The sequence below is a fragment of the Mustelus asterias genome, chromosome 4 (genome assembly GCF_964213995.1).
Source record: "Mustelus asterias chromosome 4, sMusAst1.hap1.1, whole genome shotgun sequence".
NCBI lineage: Eukaryota > Metazoa > Chordata > Chondrichthyes > Carcharhiniformes > Triakidae > Mustelus > Mustelus asterias.
The window spans coordinates 18,642,365-18,669,842 of NC_135804.1; the positions used below are offsets into that span (position 1 = coordinate 18,642,365).

Consider the following 27,478-nt stretch of genomic DNA (forward strand, 5'->3'; position numbering starts at 1 on the left):
GCTTTCGGAGTGTCGCTCCTTCTTCAGGTGAGTGAAGAGTTCACCTGAAGGAGCGACACTCTGAAAGCTCGTGCTACCAAATAAACTTGTTGGACTTTAACCTGGTGTTGTGAGACTTCTTACTGTGCCCACCCCAGTCCAACGCTGGCATCGCCACATCATGGCATAGTGGCACTACTGCCTCATAACGCCCAGAGACCCAGGTTCAATTCCGACTTTGGGTGACTGTGGAGTTTGCACGTTCTCCCCGTGTCTGTGTGGGTTTCCTCCGAGTGCTCCGGTTTCACCCCAGTCCGAAAGACATGCTGGTTAGGTGCATTGACCATGCTAAATTCTACCTCAGTGTACCCGAACAGGCGCCTGAGTGTGGCGACTAAGGAATTTTCACAGTAACTTCATTGCAGTGTTAATGTAAGCCTTACTTATGACACTAATAAGTGAACTTTAAACTTGAATTGTGCCCAGGGATGCCAGCTGGACTGGGCTGCTGGCGGTTGCCATGGTAATGGGGCCTAGGCCCAGGCTTGGCGCAGCCGTACAGGGCACTCGGGTATGGTGCGCTGGCCGCTGCTGTGGGCGCGGCGCGGGAAGGCGGCGGCGGCGGCCCTACTGAGGGCCCCGGGCCGCGCCTACTGCTCCTCTTCCGGCACCACCGACATGGACGACATCCTCCGCCGCACCGTGGCGGCCCTGCCGCCCTACGAGAGGCGCAAGCAGCCGCCGGCGCTGCAGGAGTTGCCGAGCCGGGAGTTCGTGCGCTTCTACCAGGGCCTGCAGGCCGCCGAGCGGCCAGTCTTCCTGGCCAAGCTGGCGGCCGATTACGGCGCCGACCACCGCCTGGTGTCCGAGCTGTGCGGCCGTGTGGCCGAGGCCCAGGGCCGGGACATGGGCGCCTTGCTGCAGGCTGAGGACAGGGTGCGGTACGCGCTGACTCCTCGGTACAAGCTGCTCATCGGCCACATCTGCCGCCTGGAGGGCGGCGTCAAGTTCATTGTTGACCTGCGGGCGGACGTCCTCCAGTTCCTGCAATCCAAATCCGCAGACAGCCCGCAGCTGAGGGTAAGGGAAGGATTTAAAAAAAAAGACAACTTGCATTTATATGGCGCCTTTCATGAACACTGGACATCTCAAAGTTTAAAGTTTATTTATTAGTGTCACAAGTAGGCTTACAGTAACACTGCAATTAAGTTACTGTGAAAATCCCCCGGTCGCCACACTCCGGTGCCTGTTCGGGTACACTGAGGGAGAATTTAGCATGGCCAATGCACCTAACCAGCACATCTTTCGGACTGTGGGAGGAAACCGGAGCAGCCGGAGGAAACCCATACAGACACGGGGAGAACGTGCAGATTCCACACAGACTGTGACCCAAGCTGGAAATCGAACCCGGGTCCCAGGCAGCAGTGCAAACCACTATGCCATCATGCCGCCACAAACAGTGACCCAAGTACATGTATAGTGTCATGGAGGTTTACAGCACAGCAAAAAGCCCTTCGTGTTTACACTAGCTATCAAATACCTAACCATTTTTACATAGAATCATAGAATCCTTACATACAGAAGGAGGCCATTCGGCCCATCGAGCCTGTACCAAAAAACCCACCCAGGCCCTATCCCCGTAACCCCATGATTGACCATACTAATGACTTGGGCGGCATGGTAGCACAGTGGTCAGCACTGTTGCTTCACAGCTCCAGCGACCTGGGTTCGATTCCCACCTTGGGTCACTGTGTGGAGTTTGCACATTCTCTTTGTGTGGGTTTCCTCCCACAGTCCAAAGATGTGCGGGTTAGGTTGATTGGCCATGCTAAAATTGCCCCTTAGTGTTCTGGGATGTGTAGGTTAGAGGGATTAGCGGGGATGTGGGGATAGGGCCTGGGTGGGATTGTGGTCGGTGCAGACTCGATGGGCCAGATGGCCTCTTTCTGCACTGTAGGGATTCTATGATAATCTCCCTGACACTAAGCAGCAATTTAGCATGGCCAATAAACTTAACCCACACAACTTTGGACTGAGGAATGGGGTGATGCAGTGGGTTAACACTGCTGCCTCACAGTGTCAGGGACCGAGGTTCGATTCTCAGTACCGTCTGTGTGAGAGTTTGTACGTTCTCCCCGTGTCTGGGTTTCCTCCGGGTGCTCTGGTTTCTTCCCACAGTACAAAAGACATGCCAGTTAGGTGCATTGGCCATGCCAAATTGTCAGCTACGACTCACTAACTTTTACAGACGCACCATAGAAAGCATTCTTTCTGGTTGTATCACAGCTTGTATGGCTCTTGCTCTGCCCAAGACCACAAGGATCTACAAAAAGTCGTGACTGTAGCCCAATCTATCACGCAAACCAGCCTCCCATCCATTGACTCTGTCTACACTTCCCGCTGCCTCGGCAAAGCAGCCAGCATAATTAAGGACCCCACGCACCCTAGACATTCTCTCTTCCACCTTCTTCCTTCGGGGAAAAATTTATAAAAGTCTGAGGTCACGTACCAACCAGCTCAAGAACAGCTTCTTCCCTGCTGCCATCAGACTTTTGAATGGACTTGCCTTGCATTAAGTTGATCTTTCTCTACACCCGAGCTATGTCTGTAACAGTACATTCTGCACTCTCTCGTTTCCTTCTCTATGAACGGTATGTTTTGTCTGTATAGCCGTGCAAGAAACAATACTTTTCACTGTATGTTAATATATGTCATAATAATAAATCAAATCAAATCAGGTGCTGAAGTGTGGCGACTAGGGATTTTCACTAACTTCATCACAGTGTTAATGTAAACCTATTTGTGACACAAAGAAATAAACGTATTCTCATAGAAGCCCTACAGTGCAGCAGGAGGCCATTCAGCCCATCAAGCCTGCACCAACAACAATCCCACCCAGGCCTTATTCCCCATAACCCCACGTATTTATCCTGCGAATCTCTCTGACACTAAGGGGCAATTTAGCATAGCCATTCAGCCTAACCAACACATCTTTGGACTGAAGGAAAAAACCAAAGTATCCGGAGGAAACTTGTGCAGACACGGGGAGAATGCAAACTCCACACATATTCTAATCCCATTTTCTAGCACATGGTCTGTCACCTTTTATGCCATGGTGTTTGAAGTGCTCATGTAAATGCTTCTTAAATGTTGAGAGGGTTCCTCTTTTACCACCCTTTCAGACAGAGTTACAGATTTCCACCACCCTCTTGGTGAAAATGTTTTTTCCTTAAATCCCCTCTTAAGTCTCCAGTCTCTTACCTTAAATTTATGTCCACTGGCTAGTGACCCCCTACTAAGGAGAAAATTGTCTTCCTATCTATGTCTCTTACAATTTTGTATACCTTAACCATGCCTCCCTGGTCTTCTGTGCTGTCTGTGTTGCTTTCTTGCATCTTTGTAGAAACTTGATGTCTGTGTTAAGCGTTCTCCAAGGCGGCCTTCGCGACACACGACGGCGCAGAGTCGCTGAGCAGAAACTGATAGCCAAGTTCCGCACACACGAGGACGGCCTCAACTGGGATATCGGGTTCATGTCACACTATTTGTAACCCCCACAGAGTTTCACTGGCTGTCTTGTCTGGAGACAATACACATCTTTTTAGCCTGTCCTGATGCTCTCTCCACTCACATTGTTTTGTTTCTTAAAGACTTGATTAGTTGTAAGTATTCGCATTCCAACCATTATTCATGTAAATTGAGTTTGTGTCTTTATATGCTCTGTTTGTGAACAGAATTCCCACTCACCTGAAGAAGGGGCTTGCAGCTCCGAAAGCTTGTGTGGCTTTTGCTACCAAATAAACCTGTTGGACTTTAACCTGGTGTTGTTAAACTTCCTTCTGTGCTCTCAGGAAGAATGTTGTCCATGCTGGGTGAAGTGTAACACTGTTGCATGAAATGCAGTAGCTAAATTGTGTTTACTATAAACAGCAACTCAATCATCTATTCCTGCAATTTAATTGAAGAATAAATGTTGGCCAGGATACTGGGGATAACAAAAATAGAAGCAAGTTACTGTGGATGTTGGAACTCTGAAATAAAAGAGAATACTGGAAAAACTCTGCAGGTCTGGCAGTATCTGTGAAGAGAGGGACACAGTTAACATTTCAGTTTTTTCTCCAGAGCTGAAGAGAGGGAGAAAAGTAATGGATTTTAAGCTTTTTAAGGGGGTGGAGCAGAGTAGAAGGTCTGAGATAGGTGGGAACTAGGAGAAATCTGACTAAGAGATAACTTCTCTACTCTTCTTCCAAAATAGTACCAAAGGATCTTCATCCACCCAAGTAGCAGATATGGACTCCGTTTCACATTTCAATAGCATAAGTGACACTCCCTCAGTGTTGCATTGGAGTGTCACAGTCTTGATTCTGTCTGTGTGCTCAAGTCCTGGAGTGGGATTTGAACCCTGAACTTTGTGACTCAGCGGCAAGAATGCTGCCAATGGAGCCACCACTGGCGCTGAGTAATGTGGCGTATATACACCCCAGTCATTTCAGAAACCAGACACTGATGTGCAAGGAATGGGTGTAGAGAAATGGCCAGTTACCAAATATATATATATGGGTCATAACTAGCTGTCAGAATAGCAATGAGTTTAAAATGCACAACACTTTAAAAAACAAAGAGCAATTTGTGGCAAGAGATATGCTAGAAGTTGGAAGTCACTACAAATTTCTGGAAAATGTACCAATCTGCAATTGGCTTCACAAAAGCCAGAGCTTGTCATCATCTTTCCCACGAGTTTCAAAAAATGTTAAATTTGCACCTTAAAACAAATATAATTTCACTGCAGGAAGTTAGGGCTGGTATTTCATTGCGTGAGGACCCTTTTTTCCTCGAAAATATATTCTAGAATCACTAATGATGCCAGTTATACTAGGTTTAGTAATGAACCAGTTTAGCTAATAATCTTTACAGCACAGGAAGTTATCTTACAATGATCATGTTTGAAACGCAGAAGCTTAGCACAATTGCTAACTTGAACAAGACTTACTGTAACAAACAAACTAAAAGCAACTTTGTCTAAACACTATTAAGAAGGCAACTAAAGGAAAGTCTCTTCCATTTAACTCTCTTTCCCTCTCTCTCTACCTGTCTGATAGCTATATCATAGATCCATTCTCTCTTGGAATTAATTGGACGGTTTAAAGTATAACTTTATAGAACCCGGTATTCCTATAAAGAAAAGCAAAGGAAGGCAAAAAAGATAGTATGAGCTGCAAGAAGAAAATATGAAAAGAAAGTAATAAATAAGAGTAATGTAAACACAAATTTGGGTAATTTTGATAATGCAAGTATAAGGAAGTTCCATAAGGCATGCTTGTGGAACAATTCCTTGTGTCAGTTTTCACAGTAAAGGAAGGGAATAATCTGCCTCACCTTCCAGGTTAACGAATAATAAATCAAGGACTGCAACTTCCAACTTTCCCAAGAGAAACAGTATTGGGAAAAATAATGTGATTAAAGATGTCAAATCTCCAGGATTTGGTTCCACCTCAGAGTTTTAAAGGAGGTCGGTGAGGAAATTGTTGACGCCTTAGCCATAATCTTCCAAAGTGTACACAATTCAGCACTGTTCCATTATATTAGAAAATTGCAAATATATTTCCATTATTTAACAAAGATAGGAGAGAAACCAGCAAATTATAGATCTGTTTAACATCTGATGTGGGCAAGCTATTAGTGTATATATAAGGAAGAATTAAAATACTTAAATTTGAGCTGATTACAAAAGGCAAACATGGATTTGTAAAGGGAGGCCATGTCTAGTGAATTGAATATTTTGTAGCAGTATCTAAAGTAATAGGGAAATGTCAGTGGATGTGATTTACATGGACAGCCTCATTTAGATCATGAAATTGATGGTAAATTATTGATCTGGTCCTATGATTAGTTAAGTGGTAGCAACAGAGAATGGATTTGTACTGGAATTGGAATGAAATGACTAGTGCTGTCCCAGAATAAATGGACTTAGATAATGCAGTAGAGGGTTTTCTTTTTGGCACTTCCCACATGGTAAGTCCCCTGCCTGCCATTGGATGAAAATGGTGGTGGGTAAGGCCCTTAAGTGGGTTTTAATTGCCCATTTAATGGCTTCAGTTGGCAGTGGGGCAGGAAGGCTATCCACAAGCTTTCCCATCATAGATATAATCAGGGCAGTGGCAAAATGATGCCCACCTACCTGACTAAATGTCTTTCCCTCCATCAAAAATGCCATAGGGAGAACATTAAAATCCACCCAGTCTCTCTGGCCCAATAAAGGAACATTTGAGCCTCGAGTCTCACTCATAGACAGACAGTAAATTGTTCTTGGATTTTAAATGTAATTTTTTTCTTTGCTTTTCCTATCTCTGTCTTCCCTCTCACTAAATCCAATCTTTCTTTCCCTAACTGTATTTGTCTTTTGGTGTCAATTTCTAATTCACCCTATTTCCCTCTCCATCATTCTTCCATTTCTTTCTCTATCCTTAAATCCTGTTGTTTACGGAGTCATTCACCAAATTCCCAGATGGCCCATTGTGCTCACTGCTGTTATCAACTCGCATTTCCAGCAATTTGTGGTGCAATAATTTTTTGAGCTGAAGGCTAAGAAAACAGAAATCAAACTCCAGGGACATGCTGCAAGATGCCGTGCTCAAGCAAATTCTTGTCCATTAATCAGCTTGCGTCGTAAAGTCCTAAGTGAAAATCAGTGCAAATATTAGTATCTTATATTAGTAATTTTTTAACACATTCATGTGTTCATGGGGCGGCACGGTGGCATAGTAGTTAGCACTGCTGCCTCACAGCGCCAGAGACCCAGGTTCAATTCCCTGTCACTGTCTGTGCGGAGTTTGCACGTTCTCCCCGTGTCTGCGTGCGTTTCCACCCGGTGCTCCGGTTTCCTCCCACAGTCCAAAGATGTGCAGGTTAGGCCATGCTAAATTTCCCCTTAGTGTCAAGGGGACTGGGTAGGGTAAATGCATGGGATTATGGGCATAGGGCCAGGGTGGGATTGTGGTTGGTGCAGACTCGATGGGCCAAATGGCCTCCTTCTGCACTGTAGGATTCTATGTTTCTATGTGAAATTATTTTAACTAAATTTGAATGTGTTAGTATTTCTATCAAAATGGATGATGTAGGAATTCAGAATAGTGGGACCTAGAATTCGTGGGTATTTGCCTGAGAAGCAGGATGTTTGAGAAATAGAGAGTTATAGAAAGGCTTGTAACCATTCAGCCTATTGTGTCCATTCTAGCTCTCTGCAGGAGCAATTCAGCTAGTCCCAACTGGCTGCCTTTAACCTGTAGTGCAGCACTTCAACCTTTCAGACAATTAACCAATTCCCTTTTGAAAGCCAAGATTGAATCTAGCTCCTCAACACACTCATACAATGCATTCCTGATCCTAAACATCTGCTGCGTGGGAACGTTTTTCCACATGATGCCTTTGGTTCTTTTGCCAGCCATTTTAAATCCTTTGGATTGTGATCCTACCGCCAGTGGGAACAGTTTCTCCCTATCTGGTGCATTCTGTTCAGATCCCTCATGATTTTGAACAACTCTAAAATATGCTATCAACCTTCTGCGCTGTGAGAACAGCCTCAGCTTCTCCGGTCTATCCTCAGAACTGAAGTCGCTGATCCCTGGAAGCATTTTCATAATTCATTTGCTGCACCCTCTCCAATGCCTTCATATCCTTTCTAAACTGTGCTCATAACTGGAAATAATAACACAGTTAAGGCCGAATCAATGTTTAATAAAGGTTCATCGTGACTTTTTTGCTTTTGTACTCTTTTGCCTTTATTTATAAAACTTAGCATCTTGTATACCTTATTAACCTTATCTACAACCTGACTTTCCACCTTCAATGATTTGTGCACATAAACACCCAGGTACCTCTGCTCATGCATTCATCTTTAGAATTATATCTTTATTTTACGTTGCCTTCCCTGATTCTTCCTCTCAAAATGTATCACTTCACAGCTTTGCATTATATTTCATCATACCCATGATCAGGCTCTGAGGTTGTGCAGCACTAGGTGAGAAGGTTGAACCTACACTGCTGTGCTTTGTGCTAATGATGCAGAACATGCACCCTCTTTATAAGCATTGCTGATGTAAGTAAAGTTTATTTATTGGTCACAAGGCTTACATTAACACTGCAATGAAGTTACTGTGAAACTCCCCTAGTCGTCACACTCCGGCACCTAACCACTCCGCTGGCTAATTAGCTGCAACCTGTGGCAGATCCTTCTCTGAATTACAGACTTCACCTGAAGTTCTGGAACAAATGGGGATGGAATGAAATGCCTCTGAGGTTATAGTTTCCAGATTATGTCTTGGGGCTTTCAAAATCTGATAGTTGTCTTTAGACCAGCTTACTTTGGGTATCAATTTCTAATTCACCTATGTCCCTCTCCAGCATTCTTCCATTTCTTTCTCTATCCTTAAATTCTGTTGTTTAAGGAGACAGATTGTTTGTCCCATTATTTACCCAAGGTCCCAGATGACCTATTGTGCTCACTGCTCACTGATACCTCATACCAGAGGTCCAGAACTCAATGGGATGATAATGACCATGGTCGACTTGCCTGATACTACTATCTCCCAAGACTTCCAGCTTTCCCTTTCAAAATACAATGCCGGAGGGGGTGGGGGGGAGGAGCGCTGGGGGACAGTAGCTCTGGTTCAGGTAGCTGTATAAGGTTCCATTGAACAGTTAGAAGGAGGACAAGTTTTCCTGGTGTTCTGACCAACATTTATCCTCAGCAAACAATGCCAAAACAAAATAATTGGTCATTCATCTCAGCTGGAATTTAATCTCCCCCAGGAGCAGGCTGGGACCCCAGGGGCTTAAAATCGGTCAGATGGTGGGATATGATGTACCTGCCATCTACCTGCTACTGCTGGGAACCTGGACTCCCTATGGGCTCGGGGCCCCCCTTGATAAGCACTCTGTGGCCTGTGGTGGGCCTCCCCTCCATTCTCTCGCAATTGACACATCCTCCCAATCTCTGATCAGGGCCTTCCTGATGTTGATTAACTTTACTCCAGGCCTCCTTGATGGTCGCTGGTCCAGGACTTGCTGCACCCCAGCAGTGGCCTGCGCTCTCAGAGGCACTGCTGGGACTGAAGAGCTGCCGAACCTCCAATTGTCCAGCAGCTCTTGGTGGCAGAACTTCAGAGAACTAATTACCTGAACAATGTAAAATTTAGTCGTAGCTTCCAAAACTGGTGGAAGAGAGCTCACCCCTTAATTTTCAGTTGATGGCCGCCTCCTCCATGTAAAAAAGCTCATTGCTGTTTGTAGCACGAATGCAGAAATTGGCATGTTTACCAGCGTAACAGTCATTTCAAAGTAATTCACTGACTGTGGACCGCTTTGTGTTGTGAGAGATGCTTTTATAAATGCAAGTTGATTTTTTAATTTGAATGGGTTAATGCTATTTTGTAAAGTAGTAAACAAATAATTTTGTGTGAAAGCATTCGTCGCTAATATTGTTTGATGCTTTTGAACCCAACACTGCTGTAAATATGGAAATCTTCTCTTGAAACCAAAGTTGCATGAGATTACCTTCTCAGAAATCATCTTAGATGCTCGACTGAACTCAATATGTTACTTTACACCGTTATCCAGTTTGAGTTATTGTAAAGGTGAAATTACTTTGTATATGCATAAATTGCTTTTAACTAAGCTGCTCTGAATACACGAAAATATAGTTGAGTGATTATATATAGAGTAATGTGTGTTAAAAGCTAAGTTGATTACAAGGGAGCAATATTTCACAGGTTGTAATGATGCACAAGTCACTGAAATCAATTTCAGCAGCCGTTTCAGCTTTAAGATGTGTTCCTGAAGTGGAACACAGCCCCAGAGAGCTCTCTTCCTTCAGTTTGTTTGAGCTTTTAATTGTCAGGGATGTCAGTGATGGATGTTGTTTTCCACTGGTTGAATCACATGACTTGTAGAAGTAGTTTTACTGCTTCAGTTCACTACCAAACCCAGAATTGGAGGAACAGTTGCACTGTTTGAATGAAACTATCTGACCTGCATCAGGTATAAAGTAGCCTCATTGTGCAGTGCCAAATGGGAGACCTCTTAACTCTTGTAATTTTCAAATAACTCCTGAAACTCAGAAATGCATTGTGTGAAATTTAACACTTCTGAAGGACATTGGCATTACCATTTTTGTTTCCTCAGATTTATTTGTTCCCCTTGATTGAAGGGGTCAATCACGAGGGGGCAGAATTTTAGGGTAAGGGGTAGGAGACTCAGAGGGGATTTGAGAAAAAAAAATTCACTCAGAGGGTTGTGGGAATCTGGAATGCACTGTCTGGGAAGGTAGTGGAGGCCGGAAACCCTTACAACCTTTAAAAAATATTTGGATGAGTACTTGAAATATCATAATATTCAAGGATATGGTACAAGTGCAGGAAAATTGGATTAGCACGCCTTTAGTGGTGGGTATTGTCGGTGCAGACTCGATAGGCCAAAATATGACTCTAAATGGCTTCCGAGTTCATTTGTGGAAGCTTTTATAGCTCCTTATCAAGCCAAGATTCAAAACCACAAAAAGAATTACTCTCAGGATAGCTGAACACATAGGTGCCACTGTTACTCCACAAGAATGTGAAAGTTGTATTTTCAGACTTGCACAGCTTCCCAGGTGAGGGACATTAATGGACGGGTTGTGGCCCAGTAGTTGCAGAGCAGGAATATAAAATAGATGTGCACTAGCTTCCTTGCTCCGTAGCTGAATGGCAAGGTCTGATAGTGGATTAGTCTGTGACAGTAGAGTTGTCTATAGTCTTGTCCTTTCTAGTAGTGGAAGACTCAGTATGTTCTTTGGGAGCATTACCCCCTTGCTGGCAGTTTTCACTTTCTTGACATTCTAGAGGAGCCTGGTGATCTCTTTCATGCTGAGAGTTAAGAAATCTGGATGATTGTCATGTAAGTGTCTGGAATACTGATTATTCTTTACCATGAGAATGGGAGGAATGTCAAGGAAAATATTTCCTAAATGTTTTTGTGTTCCCAGCGCACTGGCTCATTAAAGCTTTCAATCCTCAGAGTTTATATTGTAGCCTAGATATTCAAATCCCAATGGCAGCTCTTTGAAGCAGAATTTTATTTTGCCAGTAAAACTTTTGTGTGTCTACATGGAAGACTTCCATCTTTGATTGTTTTAAATTCAGATGACTCAGAATTTTTACTGGTAGTTTATGTATGTCGGGAACAGAGGTGATTTCAAGAACCTGCCTGATATGTAGAGAAAGACATTGCGTGGTCCATGTGAATGTCTTTAGGAAATTCTTCGGTGGTGAGGTGAAATCGCTCATGGCTTGTGAAATTAAAGCCGGAATTGGCTAATTTCACAAGCCATGAGCTATTTCACCTCACCACCAAAGAATTTCCTAAAGAAATTCACATGGACCAGGCAATGTTTTTCTCTCCATACCAGGTTCTTGAAATCACCTCCGTTCCCGACATACGTAAATTACCAGTAAAAATTCTGAGCCATCTGGATTTAAAACAATCAAAGATGGAAGTCTTGCATGCAGACACACAAAACTCTTGCTGGCAAAATGGGACAAATATGATGGATTTAACCAGTTGCTGAATATTCAGCCAAATTCCATTTGGGGAGACTCCATTTTGATTCTCCAAAATGCATTTGTTTTAATTTTTGCTCTTTTACTTCGAGGACTGAAGAGTTTGGCCTTGGATTCTTTTAATTGGGAGGCGTTGGCAAAAAAGAATATCCACAGTGGGTTCTGCATCTTTTCTGATTAAATCGATCCATCTAAATTTTGAATTAACTCAACTCTCTGCAGTTTTACAGGTCATGATTTAGTTTGGCTTCCTGGAGTTATGTTCACTCTAAGCTGAGGCTGGCAGCGTCTGATTGGGTTACAGGGCAGTTTTCCTTGAGCTTTTGCATTCTTGATCTTGCTCCATCTATCTCTGATGTTATGAATTTTCCTAAGGCAGTTTATGTGGAATGCATCTCAAATTGGCTCATCTTGTTTGCTCATAGGTGTATCTTATCCTCAAAGCAAGACAAGAATTGCACGTGCCTTGTAAAAAGGATACCTGATTCGACATGGAAATGCTTGTTTTTCCAAGCCTTACAGAGGCTTCAAAACTTGGTGGAGCATGCCTCATTAGTTTTACTGCCTTGCAAGGAGAGTTATTGCCATCAGGTCTTTTGCCATACCAAGATAAATGAATTCCAGTCCTGTTCTAATTTATCTTCTTCTAATTTTACAGCCTGAACCTTTGTGTGTTTTTAATTCTATGACTGGTTTCAGTGTTAAAAAATTCAGAATTCTGTGCATTTTGATGAATTTGTTCAAACACTGCTGCTGCTACAGATGTTGAGGTGTTGGATGGTACATTGCCTGTATAACCTACATCTTCAATCAACATGTCACCCGGTTTGAAATACAATTTTAATAACTATCTGTTCAGCTTTCTAACATATGCAGCAGTCAGCAGCTACACACAGAATGTGACTATTGATAAGACAGAAGGCATTGTGAATAAGAAGCCGTTTTCCAGCTTTATTTTTATGCAGCACACTCCTAATCAAGAGTCCCATGTTTAACCCTCTGTAAACTTGGGTCCGTCCAAAATTCTGCTACCTGTGTCCTAACTCGCACCAAGTCCTGTTCACTTTTCACCTAACCTGCACTAGCTCTCATTAACTGGCTCAATTGTGAAAATTCTCTCCATTGTATTTGAATTGCTCTGTGGTTTCATTTGCCCCGCCCACATTTTTGTAATTCTCTCCAACCCCATAACCGTCAGCCATCTACACTCCTCCAATTCTGACCACTTCCTATTTTAATAACTAACGCAAACTCTTCAGCTGTCAATGTTCGAAAGCTCCGGAATTCCTTCTTTAAGCTGCTCTGTTCATGAAGGGCAGTTCATGTTTAACTAATTTGGTGGAATTCTTTGAGAACATTACATGCGCAGTGGACAATGGGGAACCTGTGGATGTGGTGTACCTGGATTTCCAGAAGGCATTTGACAAAGTGCCGCACCAAAGACTGCTACATATGATAAAGGTGCACAGTGTTACGGGTTATGTATTAGCATGGATAGAGGATTGGTTAAGTAACAGAAAGCAAAGAGTGGGGGTAAATGGGTGTTTTTCTGGTTGGCGATCAGTGACTAGTGGTGTGCCTCAGGGATCAGTGTTGGGACCGCAATTGTTTATGATTTACATAGATGATTTGGAGTTGGGGACCAAGTGTAGTGTGTCAAAATTCGCAGATGACACTAAGATGAGTGGAAGAGCAAAGAGTGCAGAGCACGCTGAAAGTCTGCAAAGGGATATAGATAATCTCAGTGAGTGGGCGAGGGTCTGGCAGATGGAGTACAATGTTGGTAAATGTGAGGTCATCCATTTTGGTAGGAATAACAGCAAAATGGACTATTATTTAAATGGTAAAAAATTGCAGCATGCTGCTGTGCAGAGGGACCTGGGTGTCTTTGTGCAGGAATCTCAAGGAGTTGGTTTGCAGGTGCAGCAGGTAACTAAGAAGGCAAATGGAATTTTGTTCTTCATTGCTAGAGGGATGGAGTTTAAAAACAGCAAGATTATGTTGCAGCTGTATAAGGTGCTGGTGAGGCCACACCTGAAGTACTGTGTACAGTTTTGGTCTCCTTACTTGAGAAAGGATATACTGGCACTGGAGGGGGTGCAGAGGAGATTCACTAGGTTGATTCCGGAGTTGAGAGATTGGCTTATGAGGAGAGACTGAGTAGACTGGGGCTATACTCATTGGAATTCAGAAGAATGAGGGGAGATCTTATAGAAACATATAAGATTGTGAAGGGAATAGATTAGAAGCAGGGAAGTTATTTTCACTGGCGGGTGAAATTAGAACGAGGGGGCATAGCCTCAAAATAAGGGGAAGCAGATTTAGTACTGAGTTGAGGAAGAACTTCTTCACACAAAAAAAGGATTGTGAATCTGTGGAATTCCCTGCCCAGTGAAGCAGTTGAGGCTACCTCATTGAATGTTTTTAAGGCAAGGATAGATAAATTTTTGAATAGTAAAGGAATTAAGGGTTATGGTGAGCGGGGGGGGGGGGGGGGGAGTGGAGCTGAGTCCACAAAAAGATCAGCCATGATCTTATTGAATGGCGGAGCAGGCTTGAGGGGCCAGATGGCCTACTCCTGCTTCTAGTTCTTATGTTCTTATGTTTCTCTACCCAGCCATCTTTCCTTCAATAAGATGCTCCTTCAAGTCCTCTTCTTTAACCAAGCTTTTGCTCACCTGCGTTACAGCCTGTTTGGCTGCCATCTCCTGCAGTCATTATGGAACAAGTGCTGGGGAACCATTTATATGGAGCTCTCCAATGCTTACAGCAGTTAAGCTGTCGTGGAACAGGCAAATAAGATGGAACATGCCGTAAGTGAGGCATGATACTCGTGGGCATAAAAATTAGTACTAATGAGGCATAAGATTTGGGCCGAAAACACACTGGTGCCGTCGGCAGGAAACACTCTTTTTTGCACTAGAACCAACATTTTTTCATTTTTCGCTAAGATTTTTTCGGTAAGATTTCAAAGGTTGTTGTAATTATGTGGGAATTGGTTATAGTGCATAGTGGTTTCTCAGAGAAAAATGTTCCTCATTTCTTAGAGACCAGAATTCTTTTTTTCTGACGTCAAAAATATGACTTGAAGTTTCACAGGAGGAAATCTAATCTTAAAAGATACAAGAGCATTGCCAATGGGCATGGCAAAAGCTGCAACAAGATAGTAAAAAGTAGAAGCAAGAAATGAAGAGCATTTGGAAATAGGAAAGTAATCATATTGGTTTTGCTTGCAAACTGTTGCAATTTTTTAAAAACATCTCTCTGAAGTCGAGAAACGTTAGCGATTACCAGCAGAATTCTACCATCTAGGATTAAGTCCCTTGATGGGGATAGGGCATTCATCCCCTGCTGAAGAATATGATTTTGCTTTTCCTTACCTGTGCAATAGTTGGAGTAGTACTCTATGGTCAATATGATCAAGTTTGCTAGACAAGGCTCCTTGAGCACAACTAGTATTGTAGGTCACACCACTGGTATCTTTTCAGTTGGGATGACTAGTGGGTGACAAGCATGAGGAAAGGAAGGACAGAAATATATGCATTCCCTTGTGAATTCTGATATTAGCTTAATCAGGGTGCATAGAAAAGGCAAGGCAACCCAACATGCCAATGACTGCTTTTTGAAGGAACTATCTAGGTAGTCCCTCTCCTCTGCACACCCTATATTTCTTTTGTTGCTTTTCATGCATTTATCTAATTGCTTTTTAAAGGTTACAATTGAATTTGTTTCCATCACCTTTGCACAATGCTTTTCTTATCAATGGTCTTAAATCTATGTCTTCTGCTATTGACCTCGTCACCAGTGAGAAATGGTTTCTTCTTATTTACTTTTTCGAAACCCTCTCGATTTTGAGCACCTCTATTAAATCTCCCCATGACCTCCTCTGCACTAAGAACAATCTCAACTTCTCAGGTCGCCTCATGTAATTGAAGTCCTTCATCCGTAGTATTGTTCTAGTAATTACCTGCTCCTCCTCCAATCCTTTTATTCTAAAAAGGTAACTAGAAAATTTTGCCTTTGGTATTTTGTAGTTTTGCCATTAACTTATAAATCTCTTGCTTTCTACTGAGCTGAGTGCTGCATTAAAATGTATTCATCTTTGTTCTACATCAACAATGCTGATTGATTGACACCATTAGTAATGTGGTTGGACATACAATTATACAATGTTTCTTTTTCTCTTGGCAAGACTTTGAGTCTAAAATGAATACTTCTCGTTGACACATCTATGGTACTTGTAGAACCTGCTGCAAGCTGAGAAGAGTATCAAAGCATTGTTAGCTGTAAATGTAAATTGTTCACCCTATGTTAATGAATGCAGTCTCACATATTTTCAATGAGGTTTTATCATTCTGCAGAAAACATAGGTCAATTATAGTCATTCACAAATTGGACTTTTCTTTAGCTTTGCAATAGATTCCATGATGTGATGCTTTTTTCAGAGCATGGAAACTTCGTTTTTGTAGGTTGTATGAATTTACAACGTTGAGCCGTTGGGGTGGTACCCCATACCTAGAATACAAATGAATTATAGTTGTGAAATGATGTCTCTCCCAATGCAAGACTAGAAAATATGGAAGAACTGTAGGTTTAAAACGATGAATGAAATTGGCATGCCCAGAAAAGGCATGCTATATTCATAACTTTAAGCATGAACTGTATTCTGTGTAGAATTTTCTGAAGCTGCGTTTTCTTTTGAAAATAGACAGGCTGCTGCGATGGTTGCCGAGAATCAGGTGACTTTTGTAATTTCTGCAGAGACTTGGAAATATCTCAAGCCTCTGGAAAGTTCCTAATCGAATGACCCATGGGTGGAATGCCTCCCTTGAGTGGAGTAGCAAGGCAAACTGTTTGTGGAATTCATACCTCCTATTGTTTATCAAATTATCTAAATCTATGGACTCTCAGACTTACTGGGTGAAATTCTCCAATTTTGAGACTAAGTGCCATGGCAAGGATGGGAACATGGAGCGTTTCCTGCAGCGAAGACCAGTGGGAAAATACACCAAATTCTCCACCCTTAATCTCATTAATTACGCTGCCGGGTGTTTCCCAATGCACTCTGGTGGGGAACGCTTGGATGGCATGTTGTCTACCGTCATGTCCATGTGCCATATTGAAAAGGCAGCCAATATCACTGACCCAATATTGTGGACCACCTGAAAATGAAGATAGATCTCCAGGAGCACCCTGAGACCAGATGATGTTCCTCCTGAGAACAAATATGGATCTTCTGGAACGTTCTGAGGCTGGAAGATGGACCCCCTAGGATACCAAATCAGGAAGGTCCACCTCAAATGGTCTCCAGACCCACGGCTATGGTGTTCCATGGTCCAGGGTGGGTGGCCCCCATATTGAACTCCGAAGACAGTTCCTGGCATTTTTGAGATGAGTCCCAACATCCGCACATCCTGTTGTTCTAAACATGTTTCATGCCGGCTTATTTTCACAGTGACATCATGGAGAATCTGAAGGGGGGTCAGACCTTCATTTGACAGGATACAAATGAGGTTCATGCTGGTCTGGTGCGTTTTGTGACCTGCCGGTAAAATTCCAGCCAATAGTGTTCGATTTTCAGGCTGAACTTGTGAATAAAAAACCTCTGTTTAAATCACAAAAATTGTGCTGCTGGTTATTCAAATTGACTACACACTTGGGTTACAAAACACCCCCACTTTCCATTTCAAAAACACAGATTATGGATAGTAAAGAGAGTGCACAGGGCTTTCAGTTCCCCCCTCATGCCTATCCATAACAAAATGGTCTTTGCTTTAAAAAGATAATAAAAATAAAATGATGGATATGCAGATTCCATGAAGAATGTTATGAAAGCATTGCAGAAGTATAGGAACCTTTAAGTCTTTGTGGTTTGGATTTGATTTTTTGAAGAGATCAGATTGAAAAATATGGACATGCCAGCATTTATGTACTTTTAATACAGCCCATACTTCAGACATAAACATCAGATACTTTTGTATCTATCGCACACAATTCAACAGTGTCTATTGAAAAGATGGTGAAGATCAGCAATTTTTAAAATTAATTTTTATTTATTTTGAGCTTTTACTTATACTTGATTTCTAATGGATAGCTTGAATTGTTAAAACAAATTAAAAATGTTATTGACTCCATTTAAATTGGCTAATCTGTTTTATTGGTCAATAATGATTCAGTATATTTCTGTTTTCTTTTCTCAAATGGATTTATTGTCTCCATTAGTTTATGTTTCGGGTGCCATGCAGAGATTGAAACTGTTGATGATGCAGGATGTTACAATCTTTCTTAGTCACACTGTTATTCTGGCTGCAGTTATACTGTAGTTGCCAGCTGGGATGTGCATTCAGTAGAGGCTTGTTACATTGCAAACTGGCTTTAATCTCATGTGCACTGAGGTACATTAACAATGTGTATCATCAAAGCACTATTAACTGTGGACCTAAATAATTCATCCTCCATGAATCACTGAAAGACCATATGTGAGAGATTGCAATGTGGAACTTCTCTACAGGAGTTTATTTTTATGGTTAGTGAGGCAAGAGTTTTGCCCTTGCATTTAAAAATGTTCCAAATAAAGTTTTGAAAGTTCCTAAAGGCTCAATAACTTTTTTTTAGACACAGTTAGCTGTGTACCAGGCTGGAGTTGTACTGTAGCTGGTGTGAACCTGAAACAATTTGGCGGATTCTTGCATCACTCAGCTTTAATGCGCTTGAGTGTCAGGATCAGGACCTGACACTGAGTTGTTGCCACTTTCTAGGCTTGAAACACATCAGGATCCCTTTGATTCAGTGCCAAATGTTCATAACCTGTATTGCCAAGGTTTGTTTTCCAAAACATTCAAAAATACAAGCCTCAGTGATTGTGTATAATCCAATGTATTTTTATTTCTGGAAGAAGCTATTTCCATCATTTATTAACTTAGCAAATGGTACAAATTTCTGGATAGCACATATTTTCATCTCACTGACCCTCAGAAATAGCAACCAGGATACAGGAAAGGTCACATTTAACTACAACCCTACTACATTCTTTCATAGTGATGCTCTCTGCACAGCAGGAGTGTACACATATACATACTGTATACTAATAAATTAAGCAGTGTTTTTACTAATTTAAGACAAATGTATTCAAATTATTGCATCAGCTTTCCCAACAGTGCTGCCGAGTAGAAGATATTTTGACAGTCAAACTTTAAATCCATTGAAAAGTCGCAGTCCTGAAATGCTAACTTTGTTTCACTCTGCAGATTCTGCCAGATCTGCTAAGTATTTACAGCACATTTTGTTTTTGTTTTAAATTTCCAGTCTCCACAGTATTTAGTTTCTGTTTATATTAAACTATGATGTGGAGATGCCGGCGATGGACTGGGGTAAACACAGTAAGAAGTCACACAACACCAGGTTAAAGTCTAACAGGTCTATTTGGTAGCAAAAGCCACAAGCTTTCGGAGCGCTGCTCCTTCGACAGAACTTCTACTTACCTGACGAAAGAGCTGCGCTTCAAAAGCTAGTGGCTTTTGCTACCAAATAAACCTGTTGGACTTTAACCTGGTGTTGTGAGACTTCTTACTGTATTTTAAACTATGCATGGCACTTAGAATCATAGAATCCTATAGTGCAGAAGGGGGCCATTCGGCCCATCGAGTCTGCACCAACCACAATCCCTCCCAGACTCTATCCCCACAACCCATGCATTTATCCTAGCTAGGCCCCCTGACAAGGGGCAATTTAGCATGGCCAATCCACCTAACCTGCATCTTTGGACTGTGGGGAGGAAACAGGAGCACCCAGAGGAAACCCACGCAGACACGGGGAGCAAACTCCACACAGACAGCAACCCAAGCCGGGAATTGAACTTGGGTCCCTGGCACTGTGAGGCAGCAGTGCTAACCACTGTGCCACAGTACCGCCCTACTTGCCTTGCATGTATCCACACCAATTGAAGTTTTCTTTGGGTTGAAGGACTGATTTACAATTAACATTTTCAAAAGCAGTGTGTTTATATAGTGTGTTTGCAAAGTAATGTGACTTTCCAAATTGGACAAGATAGTTCAGGGCAGAATTCTCCGATCTTATAACTAAATACAGCGGTGAGCAGCTTTCAAGGTGCCTTTCCCATTGGCAAGAATGGCAGGATCCTGCTCCAGATTCTGTGCTCCTCCAAGTCACTGGTGAACTTGCAGCTGATTTGTCTGCTTGCCATCAGATTGTGGGTTTGAAGATCCCAGCACCATATTTAAATACCAGCTCAGCACATTAGTAGCACTTCCCCTGCCCACCTGTCTTCACCAGACCTTGCAAGATGTCAGCAACCTGGAGGAAAAAGGCTAACAGCCTCAAGAAGTCTGTTTCTTAATTGAACCACCCTCCTTTCCCCCAAGCCTATCACCTGCAAGGCATCCATACCCACTTGGACCGCTATCTACCGCATCTGCAGTCTTTGTGCATCCCCTTCCATTAAACAATGTGATACGCCTTTGACCCCCTTGTTTGAGATCTTTTCACGCAACCTTGTCCAGCTTCCCTCCCTTCAATCTTCCCTTTGCCTCCCATTGTTTGTCATCTCCACCCACCTTCTTGCCCCTCTGCCTGTCATCGTAAGCCTTCAACCTCCCCCTTTTGCACAGCCCTCCCACTGCACTGCCCCCTGTCTTCATCAGGCCATTCCCCCCCCCCCCCCCCCCGGCCTCACCTTGCACTTCACCCCACATCGAATTTCGGACCTATGTTGTGGTGACTGCATGAGTCCCGCATCACTGTCCTGTTTGGATAGACACTGATGTGTGGCACCATGGGGAAAGAGCTTGTTGTAGGGAAATATCCCTAATTCGCGCGGGAACATTTGATTATGCTTTTTTACACAATGTATAAAGTGGTCTGTCAGTTTCAAAAGTCCCTAGGAAGTTTCATCGATTAGCATTTGTATGGTGTGTGTTCGTGTTAATGGGATTACTTGGTCCTGCCCCGGTGTCTAAATGCGTTTCCCATTATCATCTCTATGTGTCCTCTTATTTGAATTGATCCTATTGTTCCGTGTCTGTGTTTCCTGCTTGTGAGATTGAGTGTTAATGTCATCCTGTCCTGTTGGGTGTCTGGAGTATTTCATTCTTAACCTTTTATCCTTATCTCTTAGTTTATCAGATTTTTATGTCTGCCTTGGCCGAATTGGTAATATTTCAGTGATAGCTTGGTTTTGATAACCCACTCTATGTCTCGTTTCATAGGGATCTTGATCGTCCTTGGCCAGTTTAAAATGCAGCTGCGCGCTGTTGCTAGGCAGATTAGGGATCTTCCGTAGTTTCTGAAATTCGTGAGTCTCTCAGCTGTGCAGGGGGGGACCCGATCGAATATCCATCCGGGGGTGCCCCTCTGCATTGTTGGCCCGTTATGAGTGGTGCCAATTAGTCCAATATGTAAATATGTTTGATGATACAAATATGGTTTTCTGGAAAATTTCCTCCTTCAGTCCCTCCTCTCGTCCAGGGGGTGCCATTCATGGCTGACCCCCCATGGACGACCTTCAGAGGAACAGTGATTTGTACAGCTGTTGTCCTTGCCGTTGTTCCTCTTCTTCTGTGTCATTGTTAAGTTCTTGCATCTGGATACTGGCAGTGGGTAGCATTCTTGATGTAATATTTGCACATATCACTTTAATACAGGTTAGGCCAAGGCAGAGTGTGAACAGGATGGCTACTACTAGGATTAATCCCTTCATAATATATGCTCCCCAAACTGTGTTAAACAGCCATCCTAACCACCCATCAGTCCCTGTTAACCCCTGTTTAAAGTTATCCAATTGCTTTTGTATCCCGGACATGGCTGCTGTTATGTTTAGTGTCTCGTCGTGTACGTATGTGATGCATTTTTCCTTGATGATGGTGCATACCCCCCCTTGTCTGGCTAGCTGATAGTCCACCGCATATCTCGTTTGTTGTGTGTATAGTCTGAGTTCTGCGAGTTCTTGGTCAATTGCGCCTAATGCTTGTAGGGTGTTGTTTCCTAAAATGGTCAGTCCACATATGAAGAAGTTCCTATTACTGGCACTGATCACCCCTGCGGCGCCTCCCAGGGATAGTGTCCCCAGAAATCCATATCCTAAAGAAGACCCTAGTGTGACAGGGGCCTGCCAGTCGGAGCAAAATTCTGCGCTGATGGCCCTGGTCACTATGCGTTTCTGGACATGCCCTTCGCTTGGGCATGGAACCGTGAGAGGTCTGATTGTCCCTACGGAAAAGAACCTTGGAGGCCTGTCTGTGGCCGTCATATATACATTTTTAAATAAAACACGTACCCGTCTTTAACCCGATAACATGCATTACCCCGGTGTCGTTTGACCGCATGGCTCCATCTTGTGGAACCTTCCCTCCCCCTGGACTGTCCACTTGATTGTACCTCTTGGTGAGAATCAAATGGATATGTCCCTGAGGCTGAGACGTGGGTGCTGTTGCACTTGCCACACATAAGCTGCCGACCCGCGGTGACTGCAATGCATTTTTGTTGCTTGCAGTCACAAGTGAAGTGTCCTTCCCGGACCCGGCACTCCTGGAGAGCACAATGTGCCTCAGCGCACGAATCATTTTTAGGGACAAAGGCATGCACGCACCCCCATCCCTCTCCCTTAAAACATTGTGGGTAGTTCCCATGTGTCCCGTCCCCCTTAGAATTCCCGGCTCAATGAGCTCTACACACCTTCCTTGTATCCCTTGCTTAAAGTACCCAATATGTTCTTTGCAGGGTGCCCCCGATGTGTCAATAGTGAATAACTCTTGTGGGAGCCACCCTGGTGTTGCGATGAATAGGGAGTTTACTGATCGCGCTGAGGGGTAACAAGCGGTCCTATTCCCATAGATCTGGATGTGTGTTTTCAGGAATAGGTTTCCTTCCATGATTGGTGGTTCTGCTCCCCTAACCCCCATATGTTGGAGTGTATTTACAATGGTCAGGGTTATTATCAGATATGTCCCTGTTCCCATATCGCTCTTTTTTTTTCAACAGTATTTTACAATTACAGTATATACAGAAAATAAACAGGCAATCAAATTAAAAGTAGTTGGTTCCGACGTCTTGATAGTAGATCTGGTCCTGGTTCCTGTGGAAGTTGAATGAGCAAAACGGTATTTTTTAGTTCATTTGTCCTCATATAGTTTTAATTGGGTCCAGTGTTTCCAGACCCCCTGTCCCCTTATATCTATACAGGCACAGGTATCTCCGCTAACAATGACCTCGTAAGGTCCGTGCCATCTTGGGGCAAATCCTGGTTTTGCAGGAAGCACTTTTGTTAATACCCGGCTCCCGGCTTTTGGGACTTCTGGTAATATTTCTGAGTCCCCCTCTGCGTCGACCTGTGCCTGATTAGAAATTACGGACCGGCGCATCCCCTTCAATTGGGTGCTAAGGTCTCGGATGTATTGTCGGATCCTATCTTTTATCGGACCCACATCTGTCCAGCCTGTAATAATGTTTTCGGGTAAGTGCATTGCTCGCCCGGTCATCAGCTCGTATGGAGTCAAGCCAGTAGTTCGATTTGTGGTCGCCCTAAGCCTCATCAGAACTGCAGGTAGGACTTCTGTCCAATTTCTACCTGAGGATTGCATTGCTTTTGCCATTGTTGTTTTTAGAGTCCGATCCATCCTCTCCACCATCCCGGAACTTTGCGGGTGATAGGGGATGTGAAATTTTTGTTTTATTCCTAATAGTTGGCAAATGTTTTTCAGAACCTTTCCTGTGAAATGTGTTCCCTGGTCCGAATCAACTTGGAATTGGCATCCCCCATCCATAGCAAGCTTAGTGTGAATTAAATAACACTTTGTACTGGCCTTTTTTGGCTGCAATTGGACATCCATTCATTTGTATGTAATCTTATCAAAAGACATCGCTTTCCCCATTAAAATCACATGCCATACGGTTCCGATCTTTATATGAGTACTCTTACACTATCTCTAATTTGATCATTTGTTTGCGTGCAAGCGCCACACCACAGTACTTCACAAAATAATTATGTCTTTATCAATACCCAATATAGTATATGAATATATCATACAAAGTTGGTTAAGGCTTTTCAGGATTTGATGTTATTCTTGTGTCTATATGGCAGTGCTATACTGTATAATAAAAATAATCAAGCGGCAGTTGTATCATACCACTTTACACATCGTACCCGTGATATCCAAACCCTTTTAATTTAAGCCGTTTCTTTTTTTTAAACTGAGCTCCAGATCGAAACCCCCGCACTCTAGGAAAAGTAACAGGCGCCGAATCAAAATCAAAGCAGGTACAATACATACCAGTTATTTGATTAGGAACATTTTGGTTTCTTAACTGGCTAGGTTTTAAGCTTTGCAGTGCTTTTATATTTGGCAAACCTTGAACCTTGATGGCTCATGAAATTCCGACGGCAGTACATAATTTTAACTAGTTCAGAATACTAAACTATCTGACGTTCGCAAATCGCGATATTCTGCGATTAATACTGTATTTCACTGACTTGATACACTTTAAACTAATTCATAGACCTCAGTCTTTTGTTCCTGCTTTTCTACCTTTCCACAAAATAACTTATTTTCTTCTCTTAACCCCTCAACTAACTCTTATAATTTCTACTTCAAGACAAAGGAAAGAGCACATGCTTCCTTCCAAGGTTTAAATCCTTTCTTAACATTAAAACAAACAACAACAAAGCATCCACGCAACCACTTTGTTTAAACACACACACACACACATGGAAGCTTCCAAAAGTCATTCCACAGTACATCCTTTTTCATTCAAACTTATCATTTCAGACTGGGATGAGTGTAAAACATTCAAAGAGAATACAGAACATTGATTAAGACAATCGCTTTTATTCTTCTTTCTTCCAAACTGTAATTAACTCAAAGCAGAAGTAAATTCAAGAAATCCTATCACTTTAATCTTTAACAGTTTTAACACTCTCCCAGCCCCCTGAGGCTAAACCAAGGTGCAATACACTGCACCCACTGCCTGTAGCAAACATTCCACAGGAACAAAGAGCTCCCTGCTCTCAATCTAATTACAACAACAACCACCTACATTCGACAAGCTACCAGATCTCACAAACACACTGAAATACAAAAACTAAGATCTCTCCTATCCATCTGCTGCCTTTCCCCTGGCGTAAAAGGCTTATAGGTTGCCTTTGGTTGTGCTAACGTCCCTCCTCTCGTGACTGGCGCTAGATTATAATTTTCTACGTTTTCTTCTGATGCTGGAGTGGCTGTATGTTTCTACACTGACTCGTATGGGCGCCGAGGGTCCGTTTCCTCTGATCTCTGCGTTATCTCCGCAGTGTGTCTTCTGTGTTCTAATTCCCTCACTCTCTCCTGTAATACTTTAATTTGTTCTGTCTCTTTGTGTCTCTCCTCCATTGAGGCATTTACTTCCTCAATTAGTCCAGCTAACTGGGTCACTAATATTACTCCCATTACTTTTGTTTTGTCCCGTTTAACTCCGTCTACCCACTTTCTTTGATCTTCTAAAGTTTGTGATGCGTTCCACCCGTTCCGTTTCATCTTTGCAACAATCGCTTCTCTGGCTAACAGATACTTCAAAATGAGAGCTACTGCAGTTTCTCCCTTAACAACGTGGTCTGCCATTTTTCTGTCTAGCAGTCCTGCAACCCCCGTATGCTGGCTGCTACAGTAAAAGTGCCTCAACTCTCTCCCTTATCTCCTGTCACTGATACTGCCCCAGCACCGTCTGTATTGCTGTAGGGCCTCGTAGTGAGGTTCCAGTGGGTCTCTTTCCCCTGGGCTCCCCCAACTATTCCTGACACCTCACGCTTGGACTATTTTGTGTTGTCTTATTGGGATGTGTGCTGGTTGTTTAGTGGGTTTGTCCGCCCCTGTTCCCAGCCCCTCTAAGTACAACGCCTCCCGCTCGGCCACCACCCCCACTAGCAGGGTTGATCCGTTACCCCAAAACCGGGTATCCTGCTATGGGCTGTGGTGTTCCCTACAGACGAACAAGGTTATCAAACTCCGCCCGGGTCCCTAATGGATCCTCCGTCGTCGTGTCTCTTGGTCAGGATGGATCGGGTCCCCTTTTCCTCAACACTTACACACATGTATTCTGTTATCAAAGCCCCTGTTATAGTTAGTAACTGTATCGACTCTGAGGTTGTTCGTCCCTTCAGAGTCAGTGTTGTTACCCGATTTACACTGTCCGTGCCTTGCACCCTGAGTGCCTGTGCCTCTTAGCGCCCGCTTCAAAACCCAACCTTAGCGTGGGAGATTTCTCCTCTTAACGTCCAGTTTAGGGTAGGGCACCTTGAGTCAAGCACTCCCTTGTCCTATTGCCTTGGCACAGACAGCGGTTTCATTTACAATCCTGGGTTAGTTACACCAATTAGTTCTGCATGCGGTACTTATCTTTATATTAGTCTTAATTCCTGTTATCAAATAGCCCAAAACCTGTTATCTTTACCTCTGGTCCTTTACTCCTATTAAAGTTAAAAGTTACTTACCTTCTTCCACGCGGTCGTTCTGACCTGTACCTCTTTAGTGCGGACTTCTGTTTCAATTTAAAAACTTAGGCAAGATTATACAGTTCTACAAGACAACAATACTTAAAACAGACAAACCCTAACCCTTAAAGGTACCTCACTTTGAACGGAGACCTGCACTCGCCTTTGACTGCTCTGGATTTGTATCAGATTCGTTTAAATTTGATCCCGACTTTCAAACTGTGGCCATCAGTCAGAAGTCAGATATCAAATCCTGCCGTGACTACGCCATTTTGTTGTAGGGAAATATCCCTTACCAGTGCAGAATAGAAGTTGAGTCGCAAATCAAGGTTCAAAGCGTGTCTTTATTGTACAATTACTGGGATCCCAGGGAGACCCCCGTAGCCAGCTCAGAAACAGTGGCTTGGCCACGTTGATCTCAATTAAATCACATCAGCTCTGGATCTTTATAGGGATCCAAATTCGCGCGGGAACATTTGATTATGCTTTTTTACACAATGTATAAAGTGGTCTGTCAGTTTCAAAAGTCCCTAGGAAGTTTCATCGATTAGCATTTGTATGGTGTGTGTTCGTGTTAATGGGATTACTTGGTCCTGCCCCGGTGTCTAAATGCGTTTCCCATTATCATCTCTATGTGTCCTCTTATTTGAATTGATCCTATTGTTCCGTGTCTGTGTTTCCTGCTTGTGAGATTGAGTGTTAATGTCATCCTGTCCTGTTGGGTGTCTGGAGTATTTCATTCTTAACCTTTTATCCTTATCTCTTAGTTTATCAGATTTTTATGTCTGCCTTGGCCGAATTGGTAATATTTCAGTGATAGCTTGGTTTTGATAACCCACTCTATGTCTCGTTTCATAGGGATCTTGATCGTCCTTGGCCAGTTTAAAATGCAGCTGCGCGCTGTTGCTAGGCAGATTAGGGATCTTCCGTAGTTTCTGAAATTCGTGAGTCTCTCAGCTGTGCAGGGGGGGACCCGATCGAATATCCATCCGGGGGTGCCCCTCTGCATTGTTGGCCCGTTATGAGTGGTGCCAATTAGTCCAATATGTAAATATGTTTGATGATACAAATATGGTTTTCTGGAAAATTTCCTCCTTCAAGCTCTTGTAACCCCCCCAGCCCCAAGTGCTGCACTAATCTGACTTGGTGACACAAAAAGGTCCATGTACCCAGTTGCATGGTGCTGTCCATGAAGATCAACTCCGCATGGAGATGAAGGGCAGGAACTGGTCTACCTTTGCAGAGTGGTGGACAACACATCAGGACCAGCACAAAGTTACAGCAGAAAGGCCTTCTTGCAGTCACCTCAAAGTCTCTAGTAAACCGAGGACTGCGTTATGCATACCACCCTTTATTCAATCTGGTTCACGCTGGCCTGACGCAAGATTGGAAATCCTGACAGGATGCTGGTACGAAGCTGAGCACTCAT

At 43.1% G+C, this 27,478-nt stretch overlaps 1 protein-coding gene across 1 annotated transcript in view; it reads left to right on the forward strand.

Moving 5' to 3' along the window:
- The first annotated feature begins 520 nt into the window (after window positions 1-520).
- Window positions 521-27,478, forward strand: part of mlycd (malonyl-CoA decarboxylase) — a 48,182-nt gene continuing 21,224 nt past the window's right edge. The window contains exon 1 of the mRNA XM_078210619.1: window positions 521-1,059. Coding sequence (XP_078066745.1) covers window positions 553-1,059 — 507 coding nt within the window. The 5' untranslated portion in view covers window positions 521-552. The remainder of the gene's footprint in view (window positions 1,060-27,478) is intronic.